The 16,956-nt window shown below is 45.8% G+C and overlaps 5 protein-coding genes across 5 annotated transcripts; 2 read left to right on the top strand and 3 right to left on the bottom strand.

Moving 5' to 3' along the window:
- Positions 1–203: 203 nt before the first annotated feature.
- POJ06DRAFT_105520 (armadillo-type protein) lies at positions 204–4,336 on the bottom strand. The gene is made up of 3 exons (XM_056183974.1): positions 4,144–4,336; positions 2,650–4,042; positions 204–2,601 (listed from the first exon to the last, which is right to left on the bottom strand). Exons 1-3 carry the CDS (start codon positions 4,234–4,236, stop codon positions 398–400), a joined length of 3,690 nt encoding a protein of 1,229 aa, XP_056043936.1. The 5' UTR covers positions 4,237–4,336; the 3' UTR covers positions 204–397.
- Positions 4,337–4,615: 279 nt separating this feature from the next.
- Positions 4,616–7,200, bottom strand: POJ06DRAFT_252853 (Afadin and alpha-actinin-binding-domain-containing protein). The gene is made up of 6 exons (XM_056187573.1): positions 6,955–7,200; positions 6,826–6,906; positions 6,703–6,767; positions 6,551–6,656; positions 4,763–6,489; positions 4,616–4,700 (listed from the first exon to the last, which is right to left on the bottom strand). Exons 1-5 carry the CDS (start codon positions 7,111–7,113, stop codon positions 4,969–4,971), a joined length of 1,932 nt encoding a protein of 643 aa, XP_056043937.1. The 5' UTR covers positions 7,114–7,200; the 3' UTR covers positions 4,616–4,700; positions 4,763–4,968.
- A 2,988-nt stretch (positions 7,201–10,188) lies between these two features.
- POJ06DRAFT_252861 (ankyrin repeat-containing domain protein) lies at positions 10,189–11,309 on the bottom strand. Its single transcript, XM_056187574.1, has 2 exons — positions 10,988–11,309; positions 10,189–10,926 (listed from the first exon to the last, which is right to left on the bottom strand). Exons 1-2 carry the CDS (start codon positions 11,150–11,152, stop codon positions 10,267–10,269), a joined length of 825 nt encoding a protein of 274 aa, XP_056043938.1. The 5' UTR covers positions 11,153–11,309; the 3' UTR covers positions 10,189–10,266.
- Positions 11,310–11,443: 134 nt separating this feature from the next.
- POJ06DRAFT_275570 (beta-lactamase-like protein) lies at positions 11,444–14,088 on the top strand. The gene is made up of 2 exons (XM_056189651.1): positions 11,444–11,721; positions 11,787–14,088. Exons 1-2 carry the CDS (start codon positions 11,567–11,569, stop codon positions 14,038–14,040), a joined length of 2,409 nt encoding a protein of 802 aa, XP_056043939.1. The 5' UTR covers positions 11,444–11,566; the 3' UTR covers positions 14,041–14,088.
- Positions 14,089–15,426: 1,338 nt separating this feature from the next.
- POJ06DRAFT_196408 (TLD-domain-containing protein) lies at positions 15,427–16,489 on the top strand (the record flags this gene model as incomplete). Its single annotated transcript, XM_056185026.1, has 2 exons — positions 15,427–16,286; positions 16,342–16,489. The coding sequence occupies 2 exons, from the start codon at positions 15,427–15,429 to the stop codon at positions 16,487–16,489; spliced, it is 1,008 nt and encodes a 335-aa protein (XP_056043940.1).
- Positions 16,490–16,956: the final 467 nt, after the last annotated feature.

A 16,956-nucleotide genomic window follows, 5' to 3' on the forward strand; every position in this document is an offset into this window, starting at 1 on the left:
TTACAGTAGAACCCCGTTAAGCCGATGTAATAATGTTTACAACCACTTCATAGTGTACCAGTGAAGGTAAGGTTTGTACTATTTCAGTCGCAACGGATCACGTGCCAACGTTATTGGTGTATCCCTTGCGAGCCTTAATATACAGCCAAATTAAACAAATATTGCAGCCAACTCCGATACAACGCTCTCATGATACTGATACAGAACTGGCATACAAAACGATTTAAATGTGCAATACCCTAATTGTCCATGATCAAGTGAATAATGCTATCATAACGAGTTGCCCGATAATAATCCTTTGCGTACAGCGCACTACTTTCAATGCCCAACACTAGAATACAATAACAACACATCATCAACAAATTTTAGTAAAATATTTTACACGAAAATGAGTAATTTAATCCTCATTACCGAAAAGATTCGCCAAACCACCCTCTTCTAGGACGTTATCAACTGCTGCTTCTTGTTCTGCTACTTTCCGCGCCACAGCCCAACTATGTTTATTCTTACGCTCTTTTTCCCGCTCCTTTTTCACCCTAGCAATGCGTCTGGAAACCTCTCCTTCCGGTCCATCGGGAACCGCCCTCAATACCGCTAAAAACTCAAGCATGACGCCTCGCTGCTGACGCAGAGTCTTCACACTAGCCAGCTCTCGTTCTAGAGCAATAATGTCATCCGGCGTGGCTCCTCTCAATACTTCCTGCATTTTGCGGAACGGACGATCGTACTCTCCACGGAGAACTGTGTAAATCATTGTGAGTACATACGAGGCCTCGCCAGCAACGTCGGCAAAATAAACATCGGCCAGAATCGTCAAACATGACGGTATGACTACGTCGCATAAATAGTCATCTACTTCTGTATACCGACCGATCATAAACGGAATGATCTGCCGCAACATGAGCGCACAAGAGTAGCTGCAGCGGGTGTCTCGCACCGTAAAAAGTCTTGTACATAGCGTGAGAAACGGGCCCAGGACGACCGGGTGAGTCAGAACGTATGTACGAAGATCTATTTTAGACTTATCGAGTGCTGTATCATCACCGTTGACTTCTACTGTCCCAGTACCAGTAACAGTCAGCGGTCCGACGAGATCAATAAGGAGCCTATCAACCACACTGGAGAATTGTCGCAAGAGATACTCATCCATCATCTCTTCAGATAAAGCATCGTCTTCTTCCACCTGCCCGATCAGCCCTCGTCTAGTGAGATCTTCCCATCGAGAACCAACAACGCTCTCAAGTTGCGTCAACACTGCAGGTAAAAAGTCAGGAAAGAAAGCTTCCCGAAGTTCGGGTGGACAATTCTTGACAACCGGTCGAACCACAAACGCAACAAGATGCTTCCAAGCATGCAACGTGATACCCTGCGGCTGCCCAGCGAGAGCTGCCCACAGAGTTGCTCCAATTCCTGGAATTTCGTACATTGTTGATTCGAGCTGCGTAATCGATCCAAGGGCCAAAAATGCGTATTCGCGCGTATATCTCAGCATGTGCCCCAGTGAATCCGCAAAATCGCGCAACGTCTGCGCTGCCTTAACGTTTTCTTCAACAAACTCATCACGGCTTTGAAGGGAGATCCCGACTTGCCAAAACCTTTCCACACACGAATCCTTGACAAACGAGCGTACTTCCAAAGGAAGATTGTCCCAATTTTCTGGGTTGTTGTATGCTTCGATCTGCGATAGCAGCTGTAGAATATGAGGAAGGATCGGCTGAACTCGAGGCTTCCACAGCGCCAGCAATCGTTGGAAGTCTTGAGATGAATGGTCCAGCTTTTCAATAGTATACTGAATGAATATACGCGTAGCTCGAATAGGAAACAATTTTGCCCACTGGTCTTTCAACCTGGTCTTTAGTTGACGTCCAGCATCATCCATCGGCGTCGCCAATAGATCCGTCTTGGCATCGACACCACGACCACGGAAATAGTTTGCAATCTCAACGATTCCGACCCGCTCCATAAACCACGGGAGCTGCGATAAACCCGTCATTGTAGCCTCATCCGTCCAGGAATTCAGTACTGGGTCGACAATCTTCGCGAAGCATTCAGCTTTGTTTGGTGTATCAGACCGCTGGGACACAACGAGGAGAAACGATAGAAAGGACACTATCTCATGATCCGACAATTTGTTAGATGCGATAATTTCGTTTATAATTCGTTCTAGGTCGGAGTAGATCCCCATCAGCGCATTCGGCATCAAATAAGCCAATCGGTTCAGTTCCGTGCTGCATTTATTTCGTAGATCACGAATCAATTCCATGTCCTCATCCGAAATATTAGGCGGGTACTCAAATGTACAAGCTTGCAACACCCGTTCCAGAACCCGGAACATTGTCTGTGATACATCCTTCATCAACGGCGCGAACTGCACTAAAGTCTGAATCTGTTTGCGTAACAGAACAGGATCTGTAACATTCATTGAAAGCATCCTATCGCAAAATCGCTCGATTATTGGATTCAACGATACTAAAACAGTCTTCTTGTCTGGCTCCTGATACCAGCTTTTCCATCGACTAATACCTCTAAGAGCCGCGTCAACCATTGAGAACTGCGCGTACGCCACCAGAAATTGAGGATCTTTCTGTAGGGCCGCAGGAGCTAGATACGTTAGACAATGCCCACCATCAAGCATATAGCGATACTTACAACCCTCCGAATGCCATCCATGCCAGGACGAAAAGAACTTGTCTAGCCGCATATCCAGCCATAGCAACGAGTTGATAGGCATTCGACAAACGACCAGTCGCGCAATATCGTCAATGAATCGTCTGTAATTCCCCAAAAATGCATGCACCTCCGGCATCGAATCAAAATCTATATCAAGAAACTTTTTGGTTGCAGTTGGCTCCTCCACTCGTTCATATCGGATAATCCGCTCCGCTGTCAATTCAAGGAGGCGAGGAAGTAAGGCACCGACTTCTGGTCGACTCGCTAGCTCCTCAACGCGCAAAAGCGAGCACCAAAACTGTAGTGAGAGACCGGAAATAATAAGACTCTCATGTTGTGTCGTCGCAAAAACTAGCTCAAGATAGCCATTCAGATCTATTTCTGGCGGGAGACAGTTTTTGTTGGTTTCCGATAAGCTCAAATATTCACCCAAGCCGACTATCATTTCAACCATTTTTTTCAGCAGGATATACGAATCTTCATCCAAGTCACCAATTTCTAATTTGATCGACGCATATACTTGGGACAATGTAGCAATTCCAGCAGGTAAAAATACCGCTCCAATAACAGCTTTGAAGTCCTCGCTATCGGAAAATGTTCTAGTGAAGAGAATGTGTAAACAATCCGTAGCCCATGTCCGCACTTTGACGTTGTTGATCGTAAGAGCTTGACTTATCCGATTCAAGAGATCAGCCTCACGAATCGCGCTTGGAAACGCCCAGAGAAGGCACGTCTTTAGGCATTGCAGAACCTTTATGGCAAATCCTTCTGTTTCTGAGTCATCTGCTCCTCGATCCAAACATTCGCCTAGGAGGCGAGACCACCTAATCAGCCAGCCTTCACGTCCAAATCGTAGGCTTCGAATCGCTTGATCACGCGTCTGATACGTCTGCTGCAAAATGGCGTCATCTGTCAAGATCTCGATACATTGAGCAGACAACACCCCAGATCGTTTTCCAGCCAGGGGATCATCGAGAATGAAAACATCCTCGAACAAAGTCCTGAAAATTGTTATTGATAACTCTCTTGCCGCAGGATTTAGGTTCCACAGTCCGACCAGCACCTCATCCATATCACTCCATTCATCCTGCTCAGCTCCCCACGACCGTTTGGCGACGGCAACCCATAGAGACGCTAGCTTTTCTTTGATATAATAGGCGTCGTTTGGGCGGATGGCAGTCACCAATTCGATGACCCAATTGCGCAGAGCAAGCTGTCTCGTGAAATCGTACGCTGCGTAGTGCTGCAGTATAGCGTGATCAAGTAGCGAGAGCCCAAAATGCCGGACCTGGTCTGGTCGTGGTGGATCATGTATAGCGAGATGATAGCCCCATAGTGGCGCGTCGTCCTCTTTTCTGACCGCGTCTAAAAACTTTCCAACTTATTAGCAGCCAATGTAACATAGAACAAACAGGTCTCCTCAAGCAACCCTGGGGAGACAATCTGCTTCGCGAATATCGGGACTAAGCTCACCTCTTGTGCTTGCCGGCGTGCGCCGTTAGAGACTTGCGGATTGTGAATCGTGAGAAGCGCATCAGAAATGCGTTCCAACGCCGCGCTCTCCATTTACTCGAAAGCTCCGATAACCTTCAGCTTGAAGCACTGGCTATTTGAATAAAACTGTGTAGCGGCCAATTCCTCCAAGGTTGAGAACGAGTGTCGAGCAACAGGATACGTCGTCGTGCGCGACACATTCGAGGCCGCCGATGTCCAACTAAGTCAAAGCTGCGTGATCTCGTACTTGTATAGGTCTTGTTACCAAAAAATTACCGACGCGGGGTCCAATACAAATTAGAGTATACGGACGAAACTCGTCGCAGCTTTGCAAATTGAGAAAGTTGTTTGAGGTATTCCTCTAGGTTGGTGACCCGGCCCATCGTCGCGCACGTCGTTTGTACAACGCGCGGGATCGCTCATTTGCATCGGGTGGACGACTGAAGAATGTCCCCACTTTAGCGAGCAAGGCGTAGATTTCCTCTTCCTACCGATGCAAGTGCTGAATCCCCTCGTCGGAAACCCACTCCGTAACGGTCAGTGTATTTATAGATTGAATGAAGCGGTTAAAAAATCCAATCTTAAACGATAAGTCTAGTATGGATGCATTGATTTGGCAATCTAGTACAATGCTATTCCAGCGAAAGATGGCTAAGATTACATCAATTATGGTATGGCACAGAACGCTAAACTTGATCCCATTTACTCCATACAGTATCGCGATCCTCAATCATCCAACTTGAACCGCTTCGGTAGTTTTATTGGCGACAGTCCTGCATAGTCATTTTCCTACAAGTGAAGGTGTTAGAAAGCGAACGCAGCTCCTGTTAAATCGATTATTCCTACCGTGTTACTTTCTCTCGCTCTTTTCAACGTTGAAGGCTGTCCTGGTACGCTACTTTCTATTGAGCTAAGCTTTATCGGTGACAATTCTACAGTAGGACTGCTTAATTGTAACAGAGGTCTTGGTGGAGGCGTTCGTCCAAACCGTGAAATGCCCGCCCTTCTATGTGCCGGAGTAACTCCAGCGTCTTTAATTATTTGGCGGACGGCGGGAGTTAGATGGTCTCCAGAATAGTCATCTTCATCCTGGTTTTCGTTTCGGTCGTCATTGTCACCCTGTGATATCTCATGCTGAGCTATTGAATCCGTTCCCAGACGATTTTGAGAGGCGTCGCTAGCTAGCTTTGAAGCTGCAAGTGGCCGATGTATGACTGGACTTGTTACTGCATCCAGCTCAGCTGCTGTCGCCGCTAATGTCTCGTCCTTAGCTCTCGAGGGAGAAGGAAGCGCATGCATGAGAGCCGGTTTGTCCAACGCAACTGGTGTAACCACTTCGCAGTGCCATCTGTCTTGCTGATCAGCTAAGCTTGAACGACTGGCTTTTTTGTTCGTAATTTCCGAAAGCATATTCCAAGGATAGCTAGTTGCAAGCTCCGACGTAGACTTCACATCTTTGGCTCTCAAAGACGGAATCCTGGATATCGTGGGAATTCGTGACGGTAAAGCTGAAGTTTCTGATGCTTTAGTTGGAGCCTTTGATATGTTTTCTTTATCTTGTATAACGGACACTTTGTTGCTTCGGTCGGGAGCTTTATTGCCAGCGTTGGCTAGTATCACGTCTCCGTTCCACGATGACTGCGGATCCACATGGTGAGCTTGTTCCGTATCCTTTTGTTGAATCTTGCTATCAATAATGTACGATTCTTCTTTATCAGCTACACTTTGCAGGTGCGTCACGTTGCGTGTCGGGACTATTCCCTCCATGTATTGATTCCATTCATCCATAGTCTCGATAGCGTCTTTCCAATTACTGGTCATACTATCAAGCTGCTTCTTCAATCTCTCTATCTCTTGCTCACGATGATGTACCTCCTCAATGGATACGTACTTTGGCTCGTGAAGAATCTCTCGCAGGGCCTCCAAGCTGTTGTTAATTTCAATTGACAGCTCAGTGAAAGAGGACGGCATATACTGCAGCACGCTATCAAAGTCTTCGTCATTTACAGATTTCTCTCCGGTAAAAACATTGAGAGTAAGCGCGGTCTCCCGGATCAGCGAAATCAAACGCGCGTTCTCCTCTGTCAGTTCTTGTATCACGTCAGGGATAATGGTCGCAGTTTGTTCCCAGAACAACGAGCCAGAATCTGGGTGTTCGCTAAAAGACTTTCGTATGCTCTGAGAGGCACTCATATATCTTTCGGATGACCACGACGAGTTGTTAAGTTTTCCTGTGGCGGAAGATGTCGACTTCGTTCGGCGTATCTCAAAGCCAGCTTTCTCTTTCATTCTGAGGATATGTTGATCGCGCTTTCGTCGCTCATTCTTCCGACAACATATGTGTCAGTGTTACAGTCCAGAAATTTTTTAGGCAATATGGACCTACCGCATCTTGCGCACGAATTTGTTGGAGCATACTTTTCTGTCGTGCAATATCTTCCTGGAGGTTTCGATTCTGGACTTCTAGTGTTTTAACGCTCGTGCTGAAGTTACTGGAAATCTCGTCAGTAATAATATCTCAAGGACGAAATAACGTACTCTCGTTGAACTCCGACTGCAGAGAGTTGTCGTTCGAAATGGTCACATTTTGACTCCAGCTGGGTCTTCGGTCGATTTAGCGACGCTCTAGCAACTGAGACATACAACGCAGCCGATCCTTACTATTATCTTCTTCAATCTAATCTCTGATGCAGTTTGTTCATGAATTGTATTCACAAGTTTCTCCTTCAACATTGTGTCTTTCTAGGAATAGTGTAAGCCCCCGTTTACGATAATACTAATAATACGTACATCTCGTCGTTGAATAATCTCGTATATAAAGTTGATTATTTTCCTAGCGTCCGATCCTTCGTAAAAATTCAACTTGTTGGACTGATCCAGATAGCCTTTGGATATTAGCGCCGCGTTTAATCTGCGCGACGCACTGTTGAGATCAGTCTCTGCGTCCATCCCGATCCAGCGAAAGTATGATCGATAAAATTAATCTACCAAGTAGTCTCAAGAGTACACTAACTAGAGGTAGCAAGCCAAGTCATAGAATGGCTAGTTGTTAAACAAAGCCGCAGCGACTATTAGCGGCTTGTGTTTATTTACCAAAACCGGGTAATCTCAATGGATGCTGCCTAGGCAACGAAAATTTCAATGTAGTATGGTTCATGCACGTTAGTCCCGCAACCGTACCTCTTAACACATGAATACATAATAACGTCACCACATTTGCGTTTATCAATCTGAATTCAGAATAGCATGTTACTCAAAAGCTCCACTAATACTGCGCTATTTTTGTGCTGTTATTTTGCAACTTGACAAATTTGTACTATAATAAAGGTCTGGGGTACGTTGTACCTTAACTATGGGAAAACGAAATTATAGCCGATAGTAATTACCCTACCTTCCCAGTCAGGTTAGAAATTTACGTTTTAGGAATAAATTTACTACCTTAAGAGGAGAAATCTTGCAGCGCGTCGCATCAAAACTGGACGCGACATCGACCGACGATAAGTAAACAGAACGTGTCATCTCACAGACCAAGGACCACTTTTGCAATTTGGTCATGGCTGGTCCGAGTAAGATAGGGCTGGACACGAATACAATTCCTCTATTCGTATTCGCAATTGGTAGCCGAACGTCGAATACGAATAAACTGCGAACAAAATTTCATCGAATACGAATTACGAATATATTCGTAATATTACCCCGAACCCTAAGCAGATTACTGACTTTAAAATAGTTAATTAGTAGCATTCTAGCGCGTATATATCGATGACAGTTCGGATGACTTATGCAAACGACCTCAGCGTTCTCAAAGAATTGATTATCTGATCCTCAATGATGGAAGTGACGACGAGGCAGCTCCGGAAGACCGGATTTCGAAGAAGCATCGCCTGAACACAAGTTTATAGTAGCGAACTAATTACTCCAGATGATTCAGCAAGTCAATTAACTCAAGACGGAGGAAATGTTCCTACAGAACATCCTCAGGAACAAGCTTGGTCTGTTGACGATGATGAGCCAGCGACTTCTCGATTTTCAAGTCAGTCCTCAACTCCTGCTGATAGGAGCAAGAACCTTTGGCTATGGTCACATTTCAGCATCTTTCCTCTTCCTGGAAAGTTATGGTGACCGAAGCGAGGTAGAAAAGGACCATTAGAGGATAGAGAGATACAATGCAAAAGGTACAACTGGAAGAAAACCGATTGACGAGACCAACATCAACAACCAACATGAAACCCACCTCGACAAACATGGCATATTGCACAGTATTGTTGATGGTGGCCGTGGATAGGACCGGGAAAGGATAAGGCAACAGTCCATTCTTACGATGTTCACGAAAAAGACAGACGTTGACGGAGCGAAGCCCTAGAGCAGAATTTGGTGCGTTGGACGGTCTTGGATGATATGGCCCTCACAGCAATTGAATCACCGGCATTCCGGCAGATATTCAAGGACCTACCATATCTCACTTCCGTTTAGCAGCTGCAGAACGATGGCTTGTCGAATTGACACAGAGTTCATCCGGCGTCGAGCTAATTGGTTGACAGGCTGGCCCGAATCTGTCAAACCATTGCACTGTCCTTGGCTGTTTGGACCAGAATGAACTCTAAAATCCATATTGGGAGTAATCGGACATTGGTTGAATCAGGATTTTCAATATCAGGAACAAGTTCTAGAGTTCACAGAAATCTATGGAATTCACAGTGGAGAAAATATGGCAGAGCTGCTACATGAGACGCTTGCAGAGCTCCAATTCGAGTGCAAAATTCTTACAATCATGGCAGACAATGCTGCAAATAACGAGACTCTAATGCCTGAACTATACTTTAATCTCTCTGAGCGCTTTGCAACTGTACAGGCAGCCGCCTTGGTTACCGAGCACTTACACTTTCAAGGTGTTGACAGATATATCCGTGTCTGGTACATGTGCTGAAACTTATCGTCAGCGATATCCTTTCTGCATTGAAATCTGGCGATCATAAGACAGCAGTTACAGCCTGTGATCTCATGCACGCAAACAAAGATATTGGATCGCATTCGGTATTGTCTCGACTCTAGATTATGGCTCTCTGGATAGCAAGAACGCACCACAGCGAAAACAACAGTGGAAGCTTGTGTTCCAGGTGATAGACTGAAAGAAATTCGTTGAGTATGATGTAGACACTCGTTGGACCTCGACCTATGGGCCGGGTCCGGGGTTTGAGGTACCCAGTGGTATTTTGGCAATTTCAAAAAGTTTCAGTGGTATTTCAGACATTTGCCCTATATATATTTACATGACTGCGACCGGGCCGAGAATGTAGGAAAGGCCTAGATCCGCAAGGATACGAAGCTAAAATAAAGTTCGTAACTTACTGTAAATTTTTCGAAAATTATGGTTGCTAGGGTTAGGGTTATTCCAACTGTCTGGCCTAACGTATGATACATCTTGCGTAGTGGCGACAGGGTATGCTGACTATAATTACGGCAATTCCGCGGAATCTTTACATACAGACAACTAGTCTCTAATATACATAACTGCAATGGCCGGAAAGAAGAGTCCAAGTTTTTTCAAGCGTGGTATCATCGGCGCTATGCTCTCTGATGATGTGTGGCCTCTCACGAAGAACATTCTCCTATTCGGGGTAAGTATCTGTAGCTTTATGAGCTAATACATTCGCTATTCGCACGCTCGATTGTATTAATGTTGCATTATTCTTAACTGCGAAAAGCTTGATGTCCTGTGTTGCTTCTGCTGGCTAACTTACCTGATAGTCTGCGGTGACCACGCTGCGTCTTCTTGACTACAACAAAGTTTTTTCCTGAATGGTATAGACTTGAGCAGAGGCAAGAGCGACATTCGAGACCACTGCACCAAAACTGGATAACCATTACTTGAGATAATTGCAGCCTTGAATCAGTTTACTACTTGACTATGGGCATCAAGAGTGACTGCACGTCGCAGGAATGGTCTGCCACGTATGAGGTCTTCTTTTATGTAACATATCATTCAATTAAATTAGTAAGCGCAACGTTTATGATGCGGAGCTAACTCCTAGTATCAATTTTGTGCAACTCAAACTGTATGACAAAACCTGACAGCAACACAACGTGCGGTCTATGAGTTCTTCAGGAATTAGCATGCACAACTATATCTTCCACTTCAGCTAACTCTATATTTGCATCCATTCCAACCTCGTCCTTGTTGAACGTGTCCAAGTCTTTCATCTTTTCATCAGCAGAAGTATGGCATTCTTCAGGAATGTGTCCTGACAATGTAGCTGTCGGCCTCTCCAAACTAAGCTTATGTTCCAATGCTTTCTGCCTTAGCTCTGCGTCATGCCTTCGTTCTACCTCTAATGTAATAGCACTTAAATAGCTGCGAGACGAACTTGAGAAACTGTATTGCATTGCCGTCCAGCCGAGGAGATTGGAACTTTTGTAGTCCGCCCCTCTCTCAATCAACGTCTTCATCACTTTTTTGTGTCCAAATTCCGATGCAAAATGTATAGCCCTGCTACCCTCACTATCAGATTTGTCGATCTCTGCCCCGAAATCGAGCAAAATATTCACGCTTGCATCGTTACCCTCCTTTGATGCGAGAATCAGGGGTGTATACCCAACGGTTTTTGAAGATGATGTTGGCATGTCAAGCGTGTGAGGAAACTTTTGCGCCAAAAAGTGAGTCGTCTGTTCATGGTTCTTCAGGGCACTGAGGTGAAGTGGTGTGTATCCAAGAGTGTCAAGAGATATTTCGTCCGCGTCATGGCCCAATAAAGTCAGATATACCTGTAGATTATGCTCGTTAACAATATCATTACAGGAACAATCAGAACAAGTGTTCGCATACACATATTTCAAAATGACCATGATATGCAGCGTAATGGAGCGACGTCCAGCCATTTGTCATGTCTGTATTCAGGAGCAAATCAGGGAATCTTCGAATTAGGCGTTCCACTATTGTATGGCTATTACTGATGATCGCACGTCGAAGACGAGACGACGGCGTCTGCATTCTATTTGCGCAAATGCAATAGCATGCCAATTCAGACGCGATACATGTTCAAATTCTTCGTGGCATTGATAATAGGCATGGTCTTGTCGTAGAGCGTCGCTTGTTCAGATATATAACTGACACGAACCGCGTGCCTGCGGCTTATGGTTGATTATTTTCCCCCATTAGTTCGGGGACGACGTCCTACATGTGCACCGAACTTTTGTGGTTTGTTAAGCTGGCCTAACCCTAACCCTCAAGAGAGCAGTAAAAGGTCGCCGGCGTAACCTATGATTCGTGACCGAGGGGTCGCGGCCAGTCTTGCGGGTGCATTAGATCAAAACGAGCAAATAGGACCACACAAGTGCTATCGGGATAACATGGATTTATAGACGATGAGAATCTAAGAGTAGTTACTTGTTCAACAACTTACATATGTTCACGTTTACACCACTACTGGGGGCATCCACCTCGGCGTCCGTGTCGCTAGCATCGCAGTCTTTGCTCACGTTCGACCAGAATGTTCGAGTCCTGATTGACGTGGGCTGGAATGACAAGTTTGACCTGAAGCTGCTATCAGAATTGGAGCGGTAAGCTATAATACTTTTCATACGATTTGCGTCTTCTTAGGGCTTATAAATTCTACTCGACACAGGCTTACTCCTACTATTGATCTGATCCTGTTGACACATGCTACGATCTCTCACCTTGGGGCATATGTCTATGCGTGCAAGCGATTTCCTGGATTCGATGCCATCCCCGTGTATGCGACTCTACCAGTTATTAATATGGGCCGCGTGGCCACAATTGATGCCTATTCAACTGCCTGGTTCACAGCGCCGGGTCCTTCATCTACTCAAGAACCAATCCAGCCATCAGATATTGACGCCATATTCGACAAAATTCACGCATTGAAGTATTCACAACAATTGACGCTTACTGCCAAACTCAGCTCTTTAAGGCTTACAGCGCACAATGCTGGTCATACGCTTGGTGGCACACTATGGAGATTACATTATGGCCAAGAAGATGTCATATATGCGGTAGACTGGAACCATGCTGTCGAGCGACATTTAAATTCCTCAGCGCTACTCACAGCACCGGAACAACTTTCCCGGCCCACGGCTTTGATTTGCGGGGCTCGAACTGGCACAGGTATTCGGCGACGCGAAGATTTGCTTCTGTCAGCGATACTGCGGGGTGTTGAGAGAGGCGGCAGTGTGTTCATGCCGACTTCAACCAGTGCACGCGCGTTAGAATTGTGTCATTTGCTGGATTCGATATGGGTCGAGCGCAAATACACTATTCCACTTGTGTTTGTGTCGCGTGCGGGTTCGCGAACACTTGCATATGCGCGATCTATGCTGGAGTGGATGTCCCCTGCAATTGTTCGCGAGTGGGAAGAGAAAGGAACGTCACCTTTCGTATTTAAATCTCTGAAGGTCGCCACATCGGAGGATGACGTCCGTGAAATACGAGGTCCAAAGGTGGTATTAGCGAGCGGACAAGGACTAGAATGGGGTGTGGGTCGAGAAATATTTGCACTAATGTCAGATGATCCGGAAAATATTGCAATATTTACCCAAGATGCCGATTCTGAATCACTCGCGGGCGAGATTTTGAAGTTGTGGAAAGCGGCCACGGAAGGAATGATGGACGATGATGACGGCAGTAGCGGACCGAAATTTGCGCGGATTGACTTGCAACAGCAGTTGGAAATACGTAAGTGCGTGCCATTACAAGGGGATGAGCTTGAAACCTACCTGGCTGAAGAGAGGGCGCGAAAAAATCTTGCGGATCGACAAACTGCAATGGATTTAAAAAACAGAAATATTCTTGACCAACCAGACTCCGAAAGTGAAAGCTCCGAGTCAGAAGAGGAAGAGGAATCTGAAGAAGATATGGAAGTAGAAAAGTCAGATCTGGGAATATTTTCTCTTACCCAGGATAACGACGTGTATGATTCTGATATTCGTGGAGCCAAATTGATGAAGAACAAGATGTTTCCATATATTCCACGAAGAATAAGACGGGATACATATGGAGAGATAATTAGAGTCGAAGATTATGTCCGTGCAGAGGAGCGTGATGAGGGTGTTACCAACGATTCTACTGAGAATGGTCAAGGAGCAACTGGCAACATAGGCAAAAAGCGCAAATGGACGGATGACCGAGAAGAGGAGAAGAGTACGATTATTCCCAGTAAGGCAGTACTTGAATATGTCAACATTGTTGTTCGCTGTGAGATTACTTTTATTGAGTATGAAGGGCTCGCGGACGCTCGCTCGATGCAGATGATCATTCCTCAAGTTCAGGCTAGGAAGCTGATACTAATCGCCGATTATATTGAACAGGCCGACGCTTTAGCGAAAGCATTGCGTGATACTGGGATACAGGACATATACGTTCCTTCGTCAGGAAAGTCCGTAAATGCCAGCATGGACGCGAATGCCTACGTGGTTACATTGACATACGACCTTGCCCATTGGCTCAATTGGCAAAACACAGCGTCAGGCGAGTATACAGTCGCCCAGCTGAAAGGCAAGCTGGTAGTGAATGATGGGCTGAGCTCCGATGCACCCTCACAAGGACAAGAACTGATATATTCACCGCAGTCTCATTTGAAGGAGGTAACTCTTGGTCGGCTGGCAACCCGCCGGGATCTCGCGGTTGCGTCAACGAAGACAAAACCCCTCTTTGTCGGTGATATCCGGCTGGCTGAGTTAAGGCGTCGATTAATGACTGAAGGACACCATGCGGAATTTAGGGGTGAAGGCATTTTGCTGTGTGACGGGCATATTTTGGTGCGAAAACTAGAGGACAGCAATGTGCTTATAGAGGGAGGAGTCGGTACTGAGTTCTACGAGATACGGAAGATTGTGGATTCGTTTTTGGCTCGTATTTTATAAATTATTGCCACAGACTTAATTAAATAAGTTTAATTGAAACATATGAGACAAGCAGAATACGCCATCTGTCGTGACGAGTAGACAGTGAATATTACGGGGCAAGACTAAGAGACGGCAAAAACAAGATCCCTTTTTTGTTCCAGCTAATGATTAACCCGATTACCTCTTCAAGACGCTTCTGAAGAGCTCGGATGGCGGATTGGCCCTATGAAATTCACGAACTAGATCTTCACAGTTAGTGAGATGTCTAGTTCGGTTCTGGGTAGCCGGTCCACATGATAAGATATTCAACACCGTGACCAATCCGTCGGGTTTAGCGAATTCATTGCAGGGACGAGTAGTTGGTGAAGTTCCTTTTGACAAATGAATCCGAGAGCTTGTGTGCATTGGCGTGCTACGAGTATGGTGCCTGCCCGTACCGAATTTGAGTCCATAGTTCCCTATGTAGAGGGACCATTCTTTCATGATACTTTTTTGGCCAACCGTGCCGAAACCATTCGTGGTGCTTCTACTGAGGCGTGGGAATCCGTACACAGCATAGAACACGGAGACGGTTGTGGTAGCTGACGTGAATTGTCTGTCAAGAAAGTGAACTCGGCTAACGATAGTAACGCCGGCCAGTCACTTTGTCACTCTGTTCGTAACCCACATATACTCGTAGGTAGGTCTCTAGTACCGCGTTCACTCGTTCGATTTGTCCATCCGACAGGGATGAAATGTAAGTACTCAGATTGCGCTGGTACTAGCGGCAGACACAAATCTGTCCACCAAGCAGAAACGAATGTTAGCTCTTGATCCGATACTCGGTCATCGGTGGAGTTTCCAGATGTTCGCTAAGAAGAATGACGCCTGATCTGCCGCAGTGGCTCGCTCAGAGGTTGAGACAAAGTACGAAATTTACACGAGCACAAGAAATTGACTCGACCTTCGCCCTCAGGGCGGGAGGAAACAAGGTTGGTTGCCAGCTCCCGACGAACGACGTCATCGTCCTCGAAGAAAGACACGAAATCCTCGGATTGACAATCATTTGATAGACCGAAGATCGCCCAAGGCACCAATATATAAGACGTTGTGGACCTCTCCAAAAGTGAAAAGTTAATATCTGAACGATAAATGATAGAGCCGGGCGTAATAATACTTCCTTGTCATGAGGTCTTGAACGCTCGTGGTGAGCTTCCACACCTGATTCGTCAAGTGGCGTTATCTTATACTATCGAGAGCGCCTGAGGTTGTAAGTGCATGTCCACGTCGCACTTAGCGCTTCGTTGGTCGTCAACGCGAGACTGGCTGCCTGTCAACGAGGTTGGAGCACACCGGTAGCTTTTTCATACACAGATCGTTTTTAGTATTAACATTATTTCTATTTCTATCCTTGATTTGCACAATATGGCCTCTGTCCCTCAACCCACAGTCACGAGAGAGCAGCACCAATCGTCTTCCCTAGCTGATACGATTCGCAACACCATCCGAAGGCTGTCGTTCGATCTCACGAGTGGTAGTCAGATCCACGCCCAGAATTACAACCGCATACCGCATCATCACCATGACTTCCACGACCTCGGAAGCGAAGATGTGTACGAGAATGCTATCGATGATGACGAGCATGAATCTCGTAGCATTACACATTCGGCCACGGTCCCTGTAACTCCGGTAACCAACGAGGTTACTGACACTGCACAGAGACATGGTTTTTACCAAGCACCACACGCCGCGACCACATCGCAGCTGTTTGCTGCACCACCATTGACGCCTCTTACTCTAGTTGGTTATGGAGAGCGAACAAAAAATCGGCTTCTATCACCAGCACTGGCAGAGGAGATCCGTCATCTGCTACCATTGCGTCTCCAGTTATACGACACCTGGCGGTTATGCTACAGCTTGGAGCAGCATGGCGTCTCGTTAACGACCCTGTATTCGCTTTCTGTGCCGCCACGGACCGCGTCACGGCCAGGATACGTACTCATAATTGAAGATAACTTGGGAGGCATTTTCGGAGCGTATTTAAACGAGTATCCACACCCAACTAAGAACGGACGGTACTATGGCAATGGCGAGTGCTTCCTGTGGAAGAGCCGGGTTATCACTAGAACGCCTAATGCATCGACGGCATCATTAGCGCTGGCTGGCAGTGATTCGGACTCTGCTTCTATACGATCCGTAAATATTCAATTCAGAGCATTTCCTTACACTGGTATCAACGATTACATGATTCTCTGTGAGCCAGGATTTTTGTCAGTTGGTGGAGGGTAAGGCATTTATACGTCTGTCTTGGAGGGGAAAATATGCTAAAGCTGATCTTAGAGACGGTAAATACGGTCTGTACTTGGACGACCGATTCGAGAAAGGAATTTCGAACAGTTGCCCGGCATTCGGCAACGAGCCGCTCAGTGAATGCGGAGCAAAATTTGGCATTGTCGGTGTCGAAATTTGGCGGATTTCAAGTGTTTAAAACAATCTCTTGGAAGTACTGCATTGGTAAAATACAGGAGTTGGGTTGATATAGTTGTTGGTCGCGTCGTAGGCAACTGATAGTACATATTTTTGGGATATTTTCTATAACTATGTTGGTCTTGCATGACGGTCACGGTCTATTGCTATATACATAGCTATGTACGAAGTATATATATATTCGTAGGGTTGGAATTTTACAGTGATTTTTGGATATTGTTGGTTTTGGAACATAAGGGCATATGTTTTGGATTGATATTTCATTATACTGGTGTATCTATTGTATTTTGATAAGGCCCTTTAAGTGGTCAGTGTGTGGCATTCGAAGAATGTTAAACCGGGGTGGCCTGAAACAGCTAAATGTATTTTGTTGGTGATATAATATAGTTTGCAGATTAGATAGTTAGCAGGTAGGGCCTCCTGGTTTTCTAAGAAGGACGGCTTGCAGAGTTCTCAGTTACAGTAACT

This window comes from Lipomyces tetrasporus (genome assembly GCF_029532465.1).
Source record: "Lipomyces tetrasporus strain NRRL Y-64009 chromosome Unknown POJ06scaffold_5, whole genome shotgun sequence".
Lineage (NCBI taxonomy): Eukaryota > Fungi > Ascomycota > Lipomycetes > Lipomycetales > Lipomycetaceae > Lipomyces > Lipomyces tetrasporus.